Here is a 15,150-nt window from a genome sequence, read left to right on the forward strand (position 1 = left end):
CTTCCAAAGTTGGTCCAGTCTTTTTGATTCCCTAACCGGGGGTGCGGAAGAGAATGCACCAGAAGAGGAAGAAGCCTGGATGACCAAACTCTCAGGTGTAAGCTGTTGGGTCAGGAATTTAGTCTTTAGCCGCCGGCCTATGGTGGTATCGGATTTATGACGATCATGGGCCCGACCGGCGTCGGAAGTGTTGATGTCCTTACTGGTGCTGGGTAAGGTCGTGATGGAACGGCCGGCGTTGGCATGGATCCGGTAACAGATCCTGGGGTGCCCTGTGGAGCAGAGGCCAAAGACTCCAGCGCAGAATCCAAGGGGACCATCTCTGACCCCACAAGGCCCGAAGGCATCACAGGAGGATCAGACTGCTCAAATATGAGGTGCATGGCCTCGTAAAACTCCAAGTTGGGGAGGGGTGGCTCTGGCTCCCGGAAATTCTGGGATTCACATAGCCGAAGAAAAGCAGGGTCTAAGGACCGAGGACTAGAGCTCAGGCGCTGCTCCCGCGTATCATTCAGAGCAACAGGTTGAAGTCAAAGAACATTTGGCCTTCTTCGATGACTTCTTCTTGTGATCCGAAGGTCCCGACAGTCTGGAGTGGGATGAAGACGAGTGGTGATGGCTCCACAAACGGTCTTCATGGCCTTTCTCTTGAATGAGACCGGAAGCTGCATGAAGCTGAGCGCCGGGCCGCCATGAACTTCAGGGAACACTCCCTCAAAGCTTTCGGGTTCATGGCCCGCCGTCTGAAGGACGACTTCAGGTTGTGGTTGCACTCCAGGCACCACAAGCACACGAGGTGCAGATCCGTCACCGACATCATGTGGTGACAGGAGTCACACGGCTTGAATCTGGTCTTGTGGGAAGACATCTCAATGTACCAAGTAGGTAAAAAAAACTTCGACAAAAGGGTCAAAAAGTCAGTCAAAAAGTGACTGAGGGTAACTCTTCTCCGGATCTGCGTTTTGGCTTGTGTGGAAAGAAAAGAACTGACATCAGCATGCCGGGTGACGCCTATATACGACAACAACATCAGCACGGCGATTACGATGCCAATGAAGGATGCAGAGTCGACCGATGCCAGCTAACGGTGCACAAGGGTACTGCTTGAAGAAAAATCTCCAGATGCAGTTGAACGCCTAGGGGAAATTCTAAGGTAAGGAATCTGCAACTAGAAATCTCTATCAGATCAATGCCATATTAAATGAGGTACAAATTACTAGTTTGAAACCCTGGGATATAATTTCAACATATATCACAACATAAACAACTATTAACAGTTTATCAAATTTAAAACCAACATTATTATAACCTTTTTCCAATATTTATAATCCAATTAGTAAGATATAGTGCAGAAGAATGAATAAAGGTGAAACCTGTTGGCTTTGCTAATACTTGTTTCCTATGTAACTGCACCTGCATGATCACTTGCATCAGATGTAGCATAATACTAAGTAATAAAGACAGAGTAGTTTTTTTTTAGGTACTATGATGAAAGAAATACTGCACCATGCCCAAAAGAGATGATGCAAACCTACCACAATTCAGGGACTGCATAATGAAAATTCTCAGTGACTTGCAATTGCAATACCTGTAGAAAACAGGGAAGCACTTTAATTCATGTGGTAAACGGCTATGTCGGAGCCATTTTTTTGGAAGAGAGAATTTTATTTGAAACAAGGTCAAGTAACTAACATCTGTTGTTTGCGAATGTTTGTGCATAGCACGTTCCTATTGCAACAAAACATATAATGTGTTAATCTTCAAGAGTTGAATTTACATAAAAGAGCTGAATGTTTATTTCATTGAATTACAAGTTATCATACAATTCAGTTAACGCTGAGTGCAACTATTACCAAAAAATAAAGTAATGAACTCTAGATGTCACTTGTAAAAACAGCAGCCATTAGTACAGATGTTCAAATATTTTACATTCTTTGCATTGTCGACACAAACCGCGAGCAACGAGTTTTAAAACAAAACCTTTGATGAGCCAGTACAAAACCTTGGATGTGTTATTAATACTTATTTTTTGATAACAGGTATGTAATTTCAAGGGTCAATAACAACATATGGAAATAATAAATATTACATATCTAGAGAGCACAATAAGGTCAACTTTCTTCGAATAACAATTCAAAACAGATCAGAACTTTTTTTATTGTACGCTTTAAAGTGGCCAACGTGAACCAGCATATAAAACATATCTTTTCAACAATAGTGCCTCTGTACAATAAGACAATTCAGATATCCACTAGCTCGTTTCACCCCTCATAGTCCCTCCATTACCGATGCACCTTTGTTCCAGAAAATTTACTTCGGCCGAAACCAGGCTTTCTTTGCTGTTTAGAAGTGGTGCTCATATTTGCAGAGAACTTATTTCATTTCAAAAGGTGAGCCAAACTATCATACCCTTTGAGGCCATGACAACAAAATGTCTTCCACAGGTATCTGCTCTTATAGTCAGTAAAACAAAATAGACTTTTACATCCCATCTTCAGCACAACTTTAATAAAAGAAATGGTGATTGGTGAAGATGTGCCTTCTCAGCGATCACCAACTAAAGCAGCGTCTGGTTGCGTAGAGAGGACCCTAAGTCTCCAGTAGAAGGTCATAAGGGTGTTGAATGCTTAGGCTACACCAAGGAATTAATGGAAAGTGACAATATTATCAGTGTCTACTGGCTCGAAGCCACCAGGTCGGTCACCAGCTGCCGCTTTGGGTACTTCGAGCTCTATGGAAGACTGCACACTGGAGCTAAACGTATGAATGCTGTAAGAGTCAACAGGAGGGACCAGAGTGAGAGATTCCACACTCAGGGCATCGGCACTGTCATCTGATAATAACGAGATGGTTGGCTGCTGTGCAGGAATCAGGCTTGGGGATAAATGTGCAATTTCTTGTTCCGGCTTCCTTAAAGAGCTCTCTTTGGGTTTGGAGATGGGAGGCTGGGTTTCATCAACAAACTCTACCTGACTGGAGATGGCTGGTGGAGGATGATCAGTGCTAGTAGGTTCATCTAGTAGAGAAAGTAAAACAGAATGAAATACTGAAATGTTTGACAGCCTTTACATTCCTACAATTTGAATTCGAGTCGCCATTTAAAAACATAAAAGTCCAATTTAATGGCCTTCAACTTTAAAGGCCGAGAGATGCAACTTTTTAGAACATTACAGTTAATCCGAAAATAAAAGCTCTTAAACTTGGACATCCAGCACTGTACCACACGTGCCTGGCCTTCTTTCTGTGCTGTTTTAGAAGGGAGCCACAGCAGGGTAAATATTATTATCTTCTGCAACACCTTGCCGCAAAATATGAGAAGCTATGAGGATATGGAGAGCAAAAAATAAATAAAAGGTTAATGGTTACTTAAGTAAATACCAAAAAACATGACAGGGCAAGTCAAATGTCAGGCTTGAACGGGAACTCCTTGAGAAAAGTAAAGTCATAGAAAATCGAAAATATACTTTTCGTTCAAATAGTATTAAGAAGGAGAAGGCCAATTCTAACCAGACACAAGAAATTATAGTTTTCTCAGAGAGTTCGAATGCAGCAGGAAACTTTAGAAAAAGGAGCACATGCTTCATGAAGGTGAAAGCAGTATGAGGCCGGTTTGAGAAAGAAATTGCAAACATTAAATAATAAACATCCACACAACATGCTAGTCTTTTTCTGCCCCGCCCCAATCTGATGTTGTTACACAATTAGCAGTAAAACAAAGTAAAAAGCAATGCTGAACATGTATTATATGCAGACGTAAGACCACAGCCATCTTTGTGTGTCCTGGGGAAAGACCCATTTTTTAGCCTGACGAGTGGAGGCGTTATCTGTCGTTCCTGATACATAACGTTACAACAGGGTATGTTATTTGTCAGGTGTTTAACGCATCAAACTTGTATGTTTTAACCTGTTCAATGTCAGCAGGTTTGACCAGCTGAAATTTAACAAAGGTTGTGGAATTTAAACTCATTCAGATTATCGGAAAGTTTAAGTACCTTAAACTCATAATTCTGACCCGTGATTAAACAGGGGTTTATGCAAGGATTGGAATATTAGGAGTCACTCGCAACCATGCCATACTATTTGTTAAAATATAGAAATATATATATATATATATATACATATAATTAATAAAATAAATCAGAACGGCACCAATTTTCCGGGCTGTGTAGTTTTGTGGAATTTTCTCAGCCACCTGTCTTTATCTTGAGCTACATACGTGTATCAGAAGGCAACCTCCAAATGTTTTCAAACGGAAGGGTAATTTAGCATGAAAATACAATAGAAGGCCATGGAATATTTTGTATATTCTGACAGGTCTCGAGAATCGCAGAGAACTACAACGTTTAGTCTTTATTTTCTTGCACCATTGGAAAAAATGGGTTTCAACAGTTTCCTGCAGAAACGCTGACACTAGGTACGCATGCAAAACACTGTGACCCCTCAGGAGCACTTGCTAATCCACTGGGAATATATTTTCTGATGAGAAATGTGTTCTATCCCTACCCACTAACAAGAGACCACATTTGGGATCAATTTCTGGGTAAAACCTTCGCAAAAAAGAATGGACAGAATACAATTAGCAAAATAGGTTAAAAGCAAACCTATCAGTAACTTGCAGAATACTAAAGATTATGGTCATTAAAACCACTGAAACTAATTTAAAGGGAGTGACCTTCAGAATGCCCACATGTGGGCACTTATCTAAGAAAGACATGACCGAGAGATGTATCAATAGTGATTGGATATCTTTGCAAGAGAATTCAGTGCAAGCCCCAAAGAGACAGCTATTTTGATTAAATTTAAACATTTAGGACTTCCGTGGAAAGACAGACAGTAACCAAAAGTATCCAGTTTGCCCGGAGGTGGTCATGAATGGCAGGTAATGTATAAATGTTCTGAAAACCAGAAAGAAAACAATATGAATTTCTAATTAATAGTGAAATTAAAAAAAGGACATCACACGATAAAATACTTTGGGATAAATAATGTCAAACAAGCATTCTTCCATAGACTGCCATAGCTGAAAAGGGGTAAATATTTGACATATTTAGAAATATTTAACCGTATAGTGCACTCTATTTGGGTAAAAAGGTTCATAATGCTACTCTTAGGTAACTTTTTCTGGTCGATACTATACCTACATGCAGATTCATCCCCTTTGAATCCACCACAGTAACCATCAGAAATTAGCCAGAAAAAATACAACCTTTCAACATAGCAGTAACTCCCTTCTGTTGCTAGTTGGGTTTTTGCAGCTCAGTAGGGGGTTCACTTTACTCTCAAGGTATGACATGGCAGAGGGACCAGAGGGGCACCAATGCTCCTTATGACAGTTATGCCATATCCCATATCCCAGATATTTAGGTTTCACTGAGGCAATGTGGAAAAAACACAGAGCTAACTAAGCCATTTTTCCTAACAATCTGAACTGAAAAATCAGTGGCATCACATTCCCTTAGAAAAGGGTGGCAGGTGATGAGGAATCTGGTGTAACAAATAGTATAAAACAGAAATGTAGCAAAGGTAAGTATATTGCTCTTTTAGTGGATTCTTCATCCCGCATTTTTGTCACGTTTGAAGGACTTCCATAGCAATGCCCATCACCAGGAAGAAGGGCTGAGTAAACACTGGCCTATTTCCGTAAGAAAATTCTGCAGAATAGCTTTTCACATAGTCAATATCTTGTCTTGCCTAAGAAATAGAAGAAGAAGAAAGCGTCATCAGTGTATGTGGGGAAGGAAGACCATGCCACTGTCAGACACATTTCTCCCATCAGCACTCTCCAGCAACAGTCATTAGGAAGTTCCTTCTTGGACAGACTACCATGTCAAATAACTATGCAACAGCTTAAATTGGATGCTTCTGAAACACTGCCCAAATCCTGCAGACCAAAATACCGAACTAGTATGAAATCATTAGCTCCCCTGATATAAAGACCTAGAGCTAATACACGGCAAAGTCTGTGTAAACACTGAATGAGGAAAAAATCTAGAAAGGATAAACTTGTGTGCAAACTAGAAGAGAGAAATGAAGGGAGTGCTCGCAAAACCATTACCCTGAGGAAAAGGCTTGAAGTTAACCCATTGATCTCATTGACATGAGGAAAAGATAAAGATTCCTCAGTAAACGAAATGTTAAAGGGATGAATGCTTCAATAACTTATGTGCTTCTACAAAATATTGACTGGTTTAACACCATGTTCGATTTTGTTGTTGGGGATTAGCTGCCTAGAAACACAGGAAGTTTATTGATTCTATTACTGTGTAACTTTTGGAGTGGTCAATTTCCTATATGATGGTTTAGATGAGGAAATAGGCCCCAGGTTGGCAGAACATCTGGTCAATACGTATGCCTCAAAGATAGCACTGGCTAAATGGACTTTTGAGCTTGTAACTAAGTCAATTTCTGACTGTTTTCCTCAACTGTGCTTATTCTTATCAGCATCCGTCTGTGGGGTAGGATTTAGGACTAAGGAATTTTGTCCAGACTTTTTTATTTGAATAGAATAAGGAGAGGATTATCCTCTGCTTGTTTTTTGAAGCGGTGAGGGCACACCAATGATCAGTTACTTCGCCTGTGGCCTACTCTTTTTCAGTTTTACCTCCACATCTGGACCATGACACAGAGTGATGCCTTTGGTATTTGTGCTTAGTACTGATATTTCCCCAGAGATTACAATGGATGTTTAAGACATTGGTCTCACAGTCCTCTCTGTTGAAGGCCACCTCTTGCTACATCTGCCAGCATAAAATTCAATTGCTGTGATGGCACAACTAACAGAAAGTGAGGAATCTTATTTATCAGCTCCTGAAGAATGAAGCCATCCACGGAAGCTTTCAGAAAGATGATCTGGAAGACACAGCTGAAATCAGCACCATGCTACGTTTACTATTCTAACGCCATTCAACAAATATTTCCTTCTCGCTGCACATACTAGGGTATGCCACAGCTGAATATACAGAAGCTTTATTTGGTAGAGAATAAGAACAACGATTCGTACTCTTAAGGTGCATACATGAAGGGTAAGTGACTAGGTTACAACGGTGGATCTTTCCCTCCTCTTGACAAAGCAGCTGACTCTTGAGCATAAACACAAGGTCGACGAACACAGAGGTCCAACATCTGTACAATAGAATCTTCTCACTCAATTTGCAGCTACCAGAACCACCACTGCATTGTCCAAACTCGTGTTTAAGAGGGCTCTCTCGATGACTGGCACTGGTCGAAATGGGTAAAGAACAAAAAAAAATTATCAGGAAGGCATCTCCCCGCAATCTTTTGTGAGGATACTGCAGAGAGCAAAGTCTTTCCAACTTTTTACTGGACAAGGTTATCAATTGATACATAAGTGGTGAAACCCAAGCCCATATTAAAGCTTTGAGAACATGACTATGGAGCGTCCCATTGTTGTTTACTGCCTACAAACTATTCAGCGCATCTGCTTTAACTGTCACCATAATGGAAAACATTTCATAAAAAATGAATTCATCAAGTCCTGGGGTACCATTGATGCAGTCTCATTCTCAAACGAGCAAGGAATTGGGTAGGTGCACAACACTGTCAGTGCTAGCAAGGGCCAGAATTGAAGCGGCATAAGCATCACAAATGTCTGGAAACATCAGAAAAATATCCTGAACGTCCAACACCGTCTACAGGGGAAAGGGCCTTTCCAACTGTCATGTCAGATGTCGAATCTATGAACTGAAAACAATATGAAGTGGGCACCAGGCCTCAGTCCTCACTCATTCTTGAGGACCAGGAAAGGCTTGAGAGAAAAACATACTTAGAATAACAACCTAGTACCCTCTCCCAGAGAGGAACTTTATTTCTTTACTGCATCTCATAACAAACCTGGAATGAAAACTCCCTCAAGTAATAGATGGGAAACAAAAAACAAGCACATTAAAACAGTAACTCTAAGGTAGAATGAGTAAAGCAAAGTTTGGAAACGAAACTAAATATGTCCAGCCGTAGTCAGTTACCTAAGTGTGGAAAATAACATAAACTGGGATGCTCATCTTGTATTAGGGGATCCAGAACAATTGTTAATACGTGAGGACAAGTGAGGTCTAAAACTTTCATATGAGAAATCAACAGATACATGTGCTGTAGCTCATCTGATTTCTCTGAATTTGGCTACAGCACAGTACATTTAAATTCTGTAAGGCCTATAAAACAACCTGCAAGGAAATACATTGCAAAACATACTTCACGCACTTAATGGCCCCATTCATTTGAATGACTGTAAAACAAAGTTAAATAAAGATGTGACTACTGTAAGGAAAATGTCACTTACCCAGTGTACATCTGTTCGTGGCATGAGTCGCTGCAGATTCACATGCTTTGCACATCCCGCCATCTAGTGTTGGGCTCGGAGTGTTACAAGTTGTTTTTCTTCGAAGAAGTCTTTTCGAGTCACGAGATCGAGGGACTCCTCCCATTTCGGCTCCATTGCGCATGAGCGTCGACTCCATCTTAGATTGTTTTCCCCGCAGAGGGTGAGGTAGGAGTTGTGTATTATAGTAATAGTGCCCATGCAATGGAGTGAATATGTATGTACATAATGTAGTTTAAAGTGATATATTTACAAAGTTACAAATGTTTAAGATCAACTTCGAAACGGCTACAGGCTCCCGGGGAGGCGGGTGGGCGCATGTAAATCTGCAGCGACTCATGCCACGAACAGATGTACACTGGGTAAGTGACATTTTCCGTTCGATGGCATGTGTAGCTGCAGATACACATGCTTTGCATAGACTAGTAAGCAGTTATCTCCCCAAAGCGGTGGTTCAGCCTGTAGGAGTTGAAGTTGTTTGAAACAATGTCCGTAGTACTGCTTGGCCTACTGTGGCTTGTTGTGCCGTTAACACATCCACACAGTAGTGTTTGGTAAACGTATGAGGCGTAGACCATGTGGCTGCCTTACATATTTCAGTCATTGGAATATTTCCTAGAAAGGCCATGGTAGCACCTTTCTTTCTAGTCGAGTGTGCCTTTGGTGTAATAGGCAGTTCTCTTTTTGCTTTGAGATAACAAGTTTGAATGCATTTAACTATCCATCTAGCAATGCCTTGTTTTGAAATTGGATTTCCTGTATGAGGTTTTTGGAAAGCAATAAATCATTTTGTTTTGTTTTCTGAATTTGTTTTGTTCTGTCAATGTAGTACATTAACGCTCTTTTGATGTCTAATGTATGTAGTGCTCTTTTAGCTACAGAATCTGGCTTTGGGAAGAACACTGGTAGTTCTACTGTTTGAATCAAGTGGAACGGTGATATGACTTTTGGTAAGAATTTTGGATTTGTTTGTAAGACTACTTTATGCTTGTGTATCTGAATAAATGGTTCTTGTATGGTAAATGCCTGTATCTCACTTACTCTTCTTAGAGATGTGATAGCAATTAGAAATGCAACTTTCCATGTTAAGTATTGCATTTCACATGAGTGTATAGGTTCGAAAGGTGGACCCATGAGTCGTGTTAAGACAATGTTGAGGTTCCACGAAGGAACTGGTGGTGTTCTTGGTGGTATAATTCTCTTTAGGCCTTCCATAAACGCTTTTATGACGGGTATCCTAAATAATGAAGTTGAGTGCGTAATTTGCAGATAAGCTGAAATTGCGGTAAGATGTATTTTAATGGATGAAAAAGCTAGCTTTGACTTTTGCAAATGTAGTAAGTAGCTTACAATGTCTTTAGCAGATGCGTGTAATGGCTGAATTTGAATATTATGGCAATAATAAACAAATCTTTTCCACTTATTTGCATAGCAATGTCTAGTGGTTGGTTTCCTAGCTTGTTTTATGACCTCCATACAATCCTGTGTAAGGTCTAAGTGTCCGAATTCTAAGACTTCAGGAGCCAAATTGCTAGATTCAGGGATGCTGGATTTGCGCGTCTGATCTGTTGTTTGTGTTGAGTTAACAGATCTGGTCTGTTTGGTAGTTTGACATGAGGCACTACTGAGAGGTCTAGTAGTGTTGTGTACCAAGGTTGTCTTGCCCAAGTTGGCGCTATTAGTATGAGTTTGCGTTTGTTTTGACTCAATTTGTTTACCAGATATGGAAGGAGTGGGAGAGGGGGAAAAGCGTATGCAAATATCCCTGACCAACTCATCCATAACGCATTGCCCTGAGACTGATCTTGTGGGTATCTGGATGCGAAGTTTTGGCATTTTGCGTTTTCTTTTGTTGCAAATAGGTCTATTTGTGGTGTTCCCCATCTTTGGAAGTAACCGTTTAGTATTTGGGGGTGAATCTCCCATTCGTGGATCTGTTGGTGGTCCCGAGAGAGATTGTCTGCTAACTGATTCTGAATCCCTGGAATAAACTGTGCTATTAGGCGAATGTGGTTGTGAATCGCCCAATGGCATATTCTCTGTGCCAGGAGACACAACTGTGTCGAGTGTGTTCCTCCTTGTTTGTTCAGATAATACATTGTTGTCATGTTGTCTGTTTTGACAAGAATGTGCTTGTGGCTTATTATGGGTTGAAATGCTTTCAACGCTAGAAATACTGCCAGTAGTTCTAAGTGATTTATATGAAACTGTCTTTGGTGAGTGTCCCATTGTCCCTGGATTGTGTGTTGATTGAGGTGTGCTCCCCACCCTATCATGGAGGCATCTGTAGTTATTACGTATTGAGGCAGTGGGTCTTGGAAAGGCCGCCCTTGGTTTAAATTTATATTGTTCCACCATAGAAGCGAGGTGTATGTTTGGCAGTCTATCAACACTAGATCTAGAAGTTTACCCTGTGCCTGTGACCATTGTGATGCTAGGCACTGTTGTAAGGGCTGCATGTTTAATCTGGCGTTTGGGACAATGGCTATGCATGAGGACATCATGCCTAGTAGTTTCATCACCATCTTGACCTGTATCCTTTGTTTTGGATACATGGCTTGTATTACATTGTGAAATGCTTGTATCCTTTGTGGACTTGGAGTGGCAATCCCTTTTGTTGTGTTGATTGTCGCCCCTAAGTATTGCTGTGTCTGACACGGCTGAAGGTGTGACTTTGTGTAATTGATTGAGAAACCTAGTTTGTGGAGGGTTTCTATGATATACTTTGTGTGTTGTGAACATCTTTCTAGCGTGTTGGTTTTGTTTAACCAATCGTCTTGGTACGGGAACACATGTATTTGCTGCCTTCTGATATGTGCAGCTACCACTGCCAGGCATTTTGTGAAAACCCTTGGCGCAGTTGTTATTCCGAATGGCAACACCTTGAATTGGTAATGTACCCCTTGGAATACAAACCTCAAGTATTTTCTGTGTGAAGGATGTATCGGTATATGGAAATATGCATCCTTTAAGTCTAGAGTTGCCATGTAGTCTTGTTGTTTGAGTAGTGGGATTACGTCCTGTAATGTCACCATGTGAAAGTGATCTGATTTGATGTAGGTATTTAATGTTCTGAGATCTAATATAGGTCCTAGAGTCTTGTCTTTTTTGGGTATGAGAAAGTACAGAGAGTAAACTCCTGTTCCTTTCTGTTGAATTGGTACTAATTCTATTGCTCCCTTTTGTAGCAGCGCTTGGACCTCTAGTCCTAGAAGGTCCATGTGTTGTTTTGACATATTGTGTGTTTTCGGTGGGACGTTTGGAGGGAATTTGAGAAATTCTATGCAATAACCATGCTGGATAATTGCTAGGACCCAAGTGTCTGTTGTTATTTCTTCCCAATGTTTGTAAAATTTGGTTAGTCTCCCCCCCACAGGTGTTATGTGTTGGGGATTTGTGACGTGGAAGTCACTGCTTGTTTTGAGGAGTTTTGGGACTTTGGTACTTCCCTCTACTCTTTTGGAATTGTCCCCCTCTATATTGTCCCCGAAAACTTCCCCGCTGATACGGGCTCTGATAAGTGGGCCTTGTTTGTGAAGTTGTGGGTACTGTAGTTTGTCCTCGAAACCCCCCTCTAAACTGTGTTTTGCGAAATGTGCCTCTGCTCTGTGGGGAGTAGAGTGCGCCCATGGCTTTGGCCGTATCAGTGTCTTTTTTAAGTTTTTCGACAGCAGTGTCCACCTCCGGCCCAAACAACTGCTGTCCGTTAAAAGGCATATTTAGCACGGCTTGTTGTATTTCCGGCTTGAATCCGGACGTCCGCAACCATGCGTGTCTCCTTATGGTTACTGCTGTATTTATTGTCCTAGCAGCTGTATCTGCTGCATCCATTGCTGACCGTATCTGATTATTTGAGATACTTTATCCTTCCTCCACCACTTGTTGTGCCCTTTTTTAAACTCTTTGGGTAAGTGTTCAATGAAATGCTGCATTTCGTCCCAATGAGCCCTGTCATATCTTGCCAGCAGTGCTTGCGAATTGGCAATGCGCCATTGGTTGGCCTCTTGTGCTGCAACCCTTTTCCCTGTAACGTCGAATTTGCGACTATCCTTGTCTGGAGGTGGTGCGTCTCCCGAGGTGTGAGAGTTTGCTCTTTTGCGAGCTGCCCCACTACCACAGAGCCTGGTGTTAATTGCTGCATAATATATACAGGGTCTGTTGGCGGTGGCTTGTACTTTTTGTCCACCCTTGGAGTAATGGCCCTGCCCTTCACAGGCTCCTGAAACACTTGTTTTGAGTGTTTTAGCATTCCAGGTAGCATAGGTAAGCTTTGGTATTGGCTATGAGTGGAGGACAGTGTGTTAAACAAAAAGTCATCCTCAATAGGTTCTGCGTGCAAGGTGACATTATGAAATGCTGCTGCTCTTGACACCACCTGTGTGTAGGCTGTACTGTCCTCAGGTGGCGACGGCCTCGCTGGGTAACAGTCTGGGCTGTTATCTGACACCGGCGCATCATAAAGATACCATGCGTCGGGATCATCCTGACACATTCCAGTATGAGTTGGGGATTGCATCAGTGGTGGAGTGGCTACCGGTGATGTGTGTGTTGATGGTGGTGGAGACGGTGGCGGAGTTGTTTGTTTTACCACCTTTGCCTGTGGCTGCTTGTCCTTTTCTTGAAAGGCAAGTATTCTTTTCATCCTAATTGGTGTAAGAGTACTTATCTTCCCTGTTTCCTTTTGGATGTGGAGCCTTCTCTGAGTGTAGTCTGGCTCCACTGACTCTAGTTCTTGTCCGAACTTATGTCCTTGCATTTGTGAGGACAGTCCCTGTTCTTCTGTGTAGGAACCTGATTTCGGTTCCGAAGCTGGATGTTTCGGAATAGAAACCTTTTCGGTAGCCTTTTTCAGCTCCGACGACACTTTCTTTACTTTTGGCGTCCCGGTCTCTCGGTGCCGACTTGATTCGGTGCCGCCCTCTCGGTGCTGAACATGCTCGGACCCGCTGTCGAGGTTGCTGTGTGCCGGTATCTCAACCGGAGTCGGATGACTTTGACACATGCGTGCCCTTTTTCGGTGCCGATGGTCGGTCACCTACTTTTCGGGTTAAGCCATGGCCTGCTGGCGGTGGCGTCCCCTGGGCTTTTGTGGTCTTCTCGTGAGTTTTGTGTGTCGACGTCTTACTCACGGTATTAGGCGTCTCTTAGAGATCGAGCTCTTCCGAGTCCGAGTCCTGGATGGAGAAGGTTTCTTCTTCCTCCTCCAAGTGTCTTTGTCCTGTCTGCGCCAACGCCATTTGCAGTCTTCTTGCTCTTCGGTCTCTTAGTGTCTTCCTCGACCGAAACGCTCGACAGGCTTCACAAGTATCTTCTCTGTGTTCTGGAGACAAACACAAGTTACAGACCAGGTGCTGATCTGTATACGGATACTTGTTGTGGCATTTGGGGCAGAAGCGGAATGGGGTCCGTTCCATCAGCCTTGAAGAGACACGTGGTCGGGCCGACCAGGCCCCGACGGGGGATCGAAAAAACCCCAAAGGGCCACCGAAGCTCTTCAAAAGTCGGTGTCGATCTGTTGTAACTAACCCGATACCGAACGCAAACAATACCGTCAAATTTTCCGAGATTCTAACTATCTTTCCGAACCGAAACACGGAGCGAAAAGGAACACGTCTGAACCAGATGGCGGAAAAAAAACAATCTAAGATGGATTCGACGCCCATGCGCAATGGAGCCGAAATGGGAGGAGTACCTCGATCTCGTGACTCGAAAAGACTTCTTCGAAGAAAAACAACTTGTAACACTCCGAGCCCAACACTAGATGGCGGGATGTGCAAAGCATGTGTATCTGCAGCTACACATGCCATCGAACATAAAGATACAAACTAATGCAGAAAATGTACCAAGCGAACTGAAAATCGCTCACCGACAAAGACATAAGATTGGCTTTGAGGACACTGAATGATGGTAGATGGATGCATGTCTCCGTTTGATAAGTAAGCAGTAGCATCATTAACAGCCCTACAAAACTGGTTGCATGTGCACAGAAGATAGAGGTAAAAATAAACAGCAGCAAAGCTTGGCACTCACAATAATGTTTTAGGTGGAAAAAACTGAGGAAAAACATAATTGAGCTTGCGCTTTTTCTAATTAATGGATTTATAGATTTGCTTGCCACTGCCAGTACACATTTGTAGTGAATGCTGATGGAAAAATGCCTTACTATTTTCTAGTCTTTACATTCATCAACAAATACACATGCCGATCAACAGCGATATGGAGGGACACCACTACAGAGTCATTCAACATCTATGCTCTGAAATCAGTCACAGAGATATTTCTAATCAATGTATGGATTTCCCAGGTTATATTATTCTACATTTATCTTTCCCTTAGGCTATTCAATTTCTACAAATTGGAGCCTTTCTGCAGCCTTTTCCTGAAGGGCATTTCTCAGTACAAAGATTCCATCTCTATCCAGTAAAGGTACATCCTTTGTTCAGATGCTCTGCATCTAAAATCAAAAAGGCACACCTTTGTTGGCTTACTCAACATCAATGCTTTGGAGGACTCTCCACAGAACTGTGCATTTTTAGGACTGCTCCTGTTTGATCAATCAGCATAGATTTTCTGGTGGGAGACCCTATGTACGGTTATTTTTTATAGGTTCTGTAGGAGTACCATCTTTTTATCATCCTTTAGCCTGGAGGCTGTAAGAACCATTACTGTAGCATTATTCATCTTCCATGCTTAGGAGCTATGTGTGTACCATTGAACACATTTATGCTTTGGACCAATCACCTTTGTTTGGAACTTGAGCATAGATTTTTGGTGGAACTAGCTAGGTACTGTTATTTTTCTTAGGTGCTCTGGGT

The 15,150-nt window shown here is 42.0% G+C and overlaps 1 protein-coding gene across 3 annotated transcripts in view; it reads right to left on the reverse strand.

The window, feature by feature from the left end:
- Window positions 1-1,644: 1,644 nt before the first annotated feature.
- Window positions 1,645-15,150, reverse strand: part of CLEC16A (C-type lectin domain containing 16A) — a 462,030-nt gene continuing 448,524 nt past the window's right edge. For all 3 annotated transcript variants that reach the window (XM_069210166.1, XM_069210165.1, XM_069210163.1), the window contains one exon: window positions 1,645-3,016. Coding sequence is in view for 2 of the 3 variants with exons in the window: in XM_069210165.1 (XP_069066266.1) it covers window positions 2,646-3,016 (371 nt within the window). In the remaining variant the exon portion in view is untranslated. The remainder of the gene's footprint in view (window positions 3,017-15,150) is intronic.

This window comes from Pleurodeles waltl, chromosome 10 (assembly GCF_031143425.1).
Source record: "Pleurodeles waltl isolate 20211129_DDA chromosome 10, aPleWal1.hap1.20221129, whole genome shotgun sequence".
Lineage (NCBI taxonomy): Eukaryota > Metazoa > Chordata > Amphibia > Caudata > Salamandridae > Pleurodeles > Pleurodeles waltl.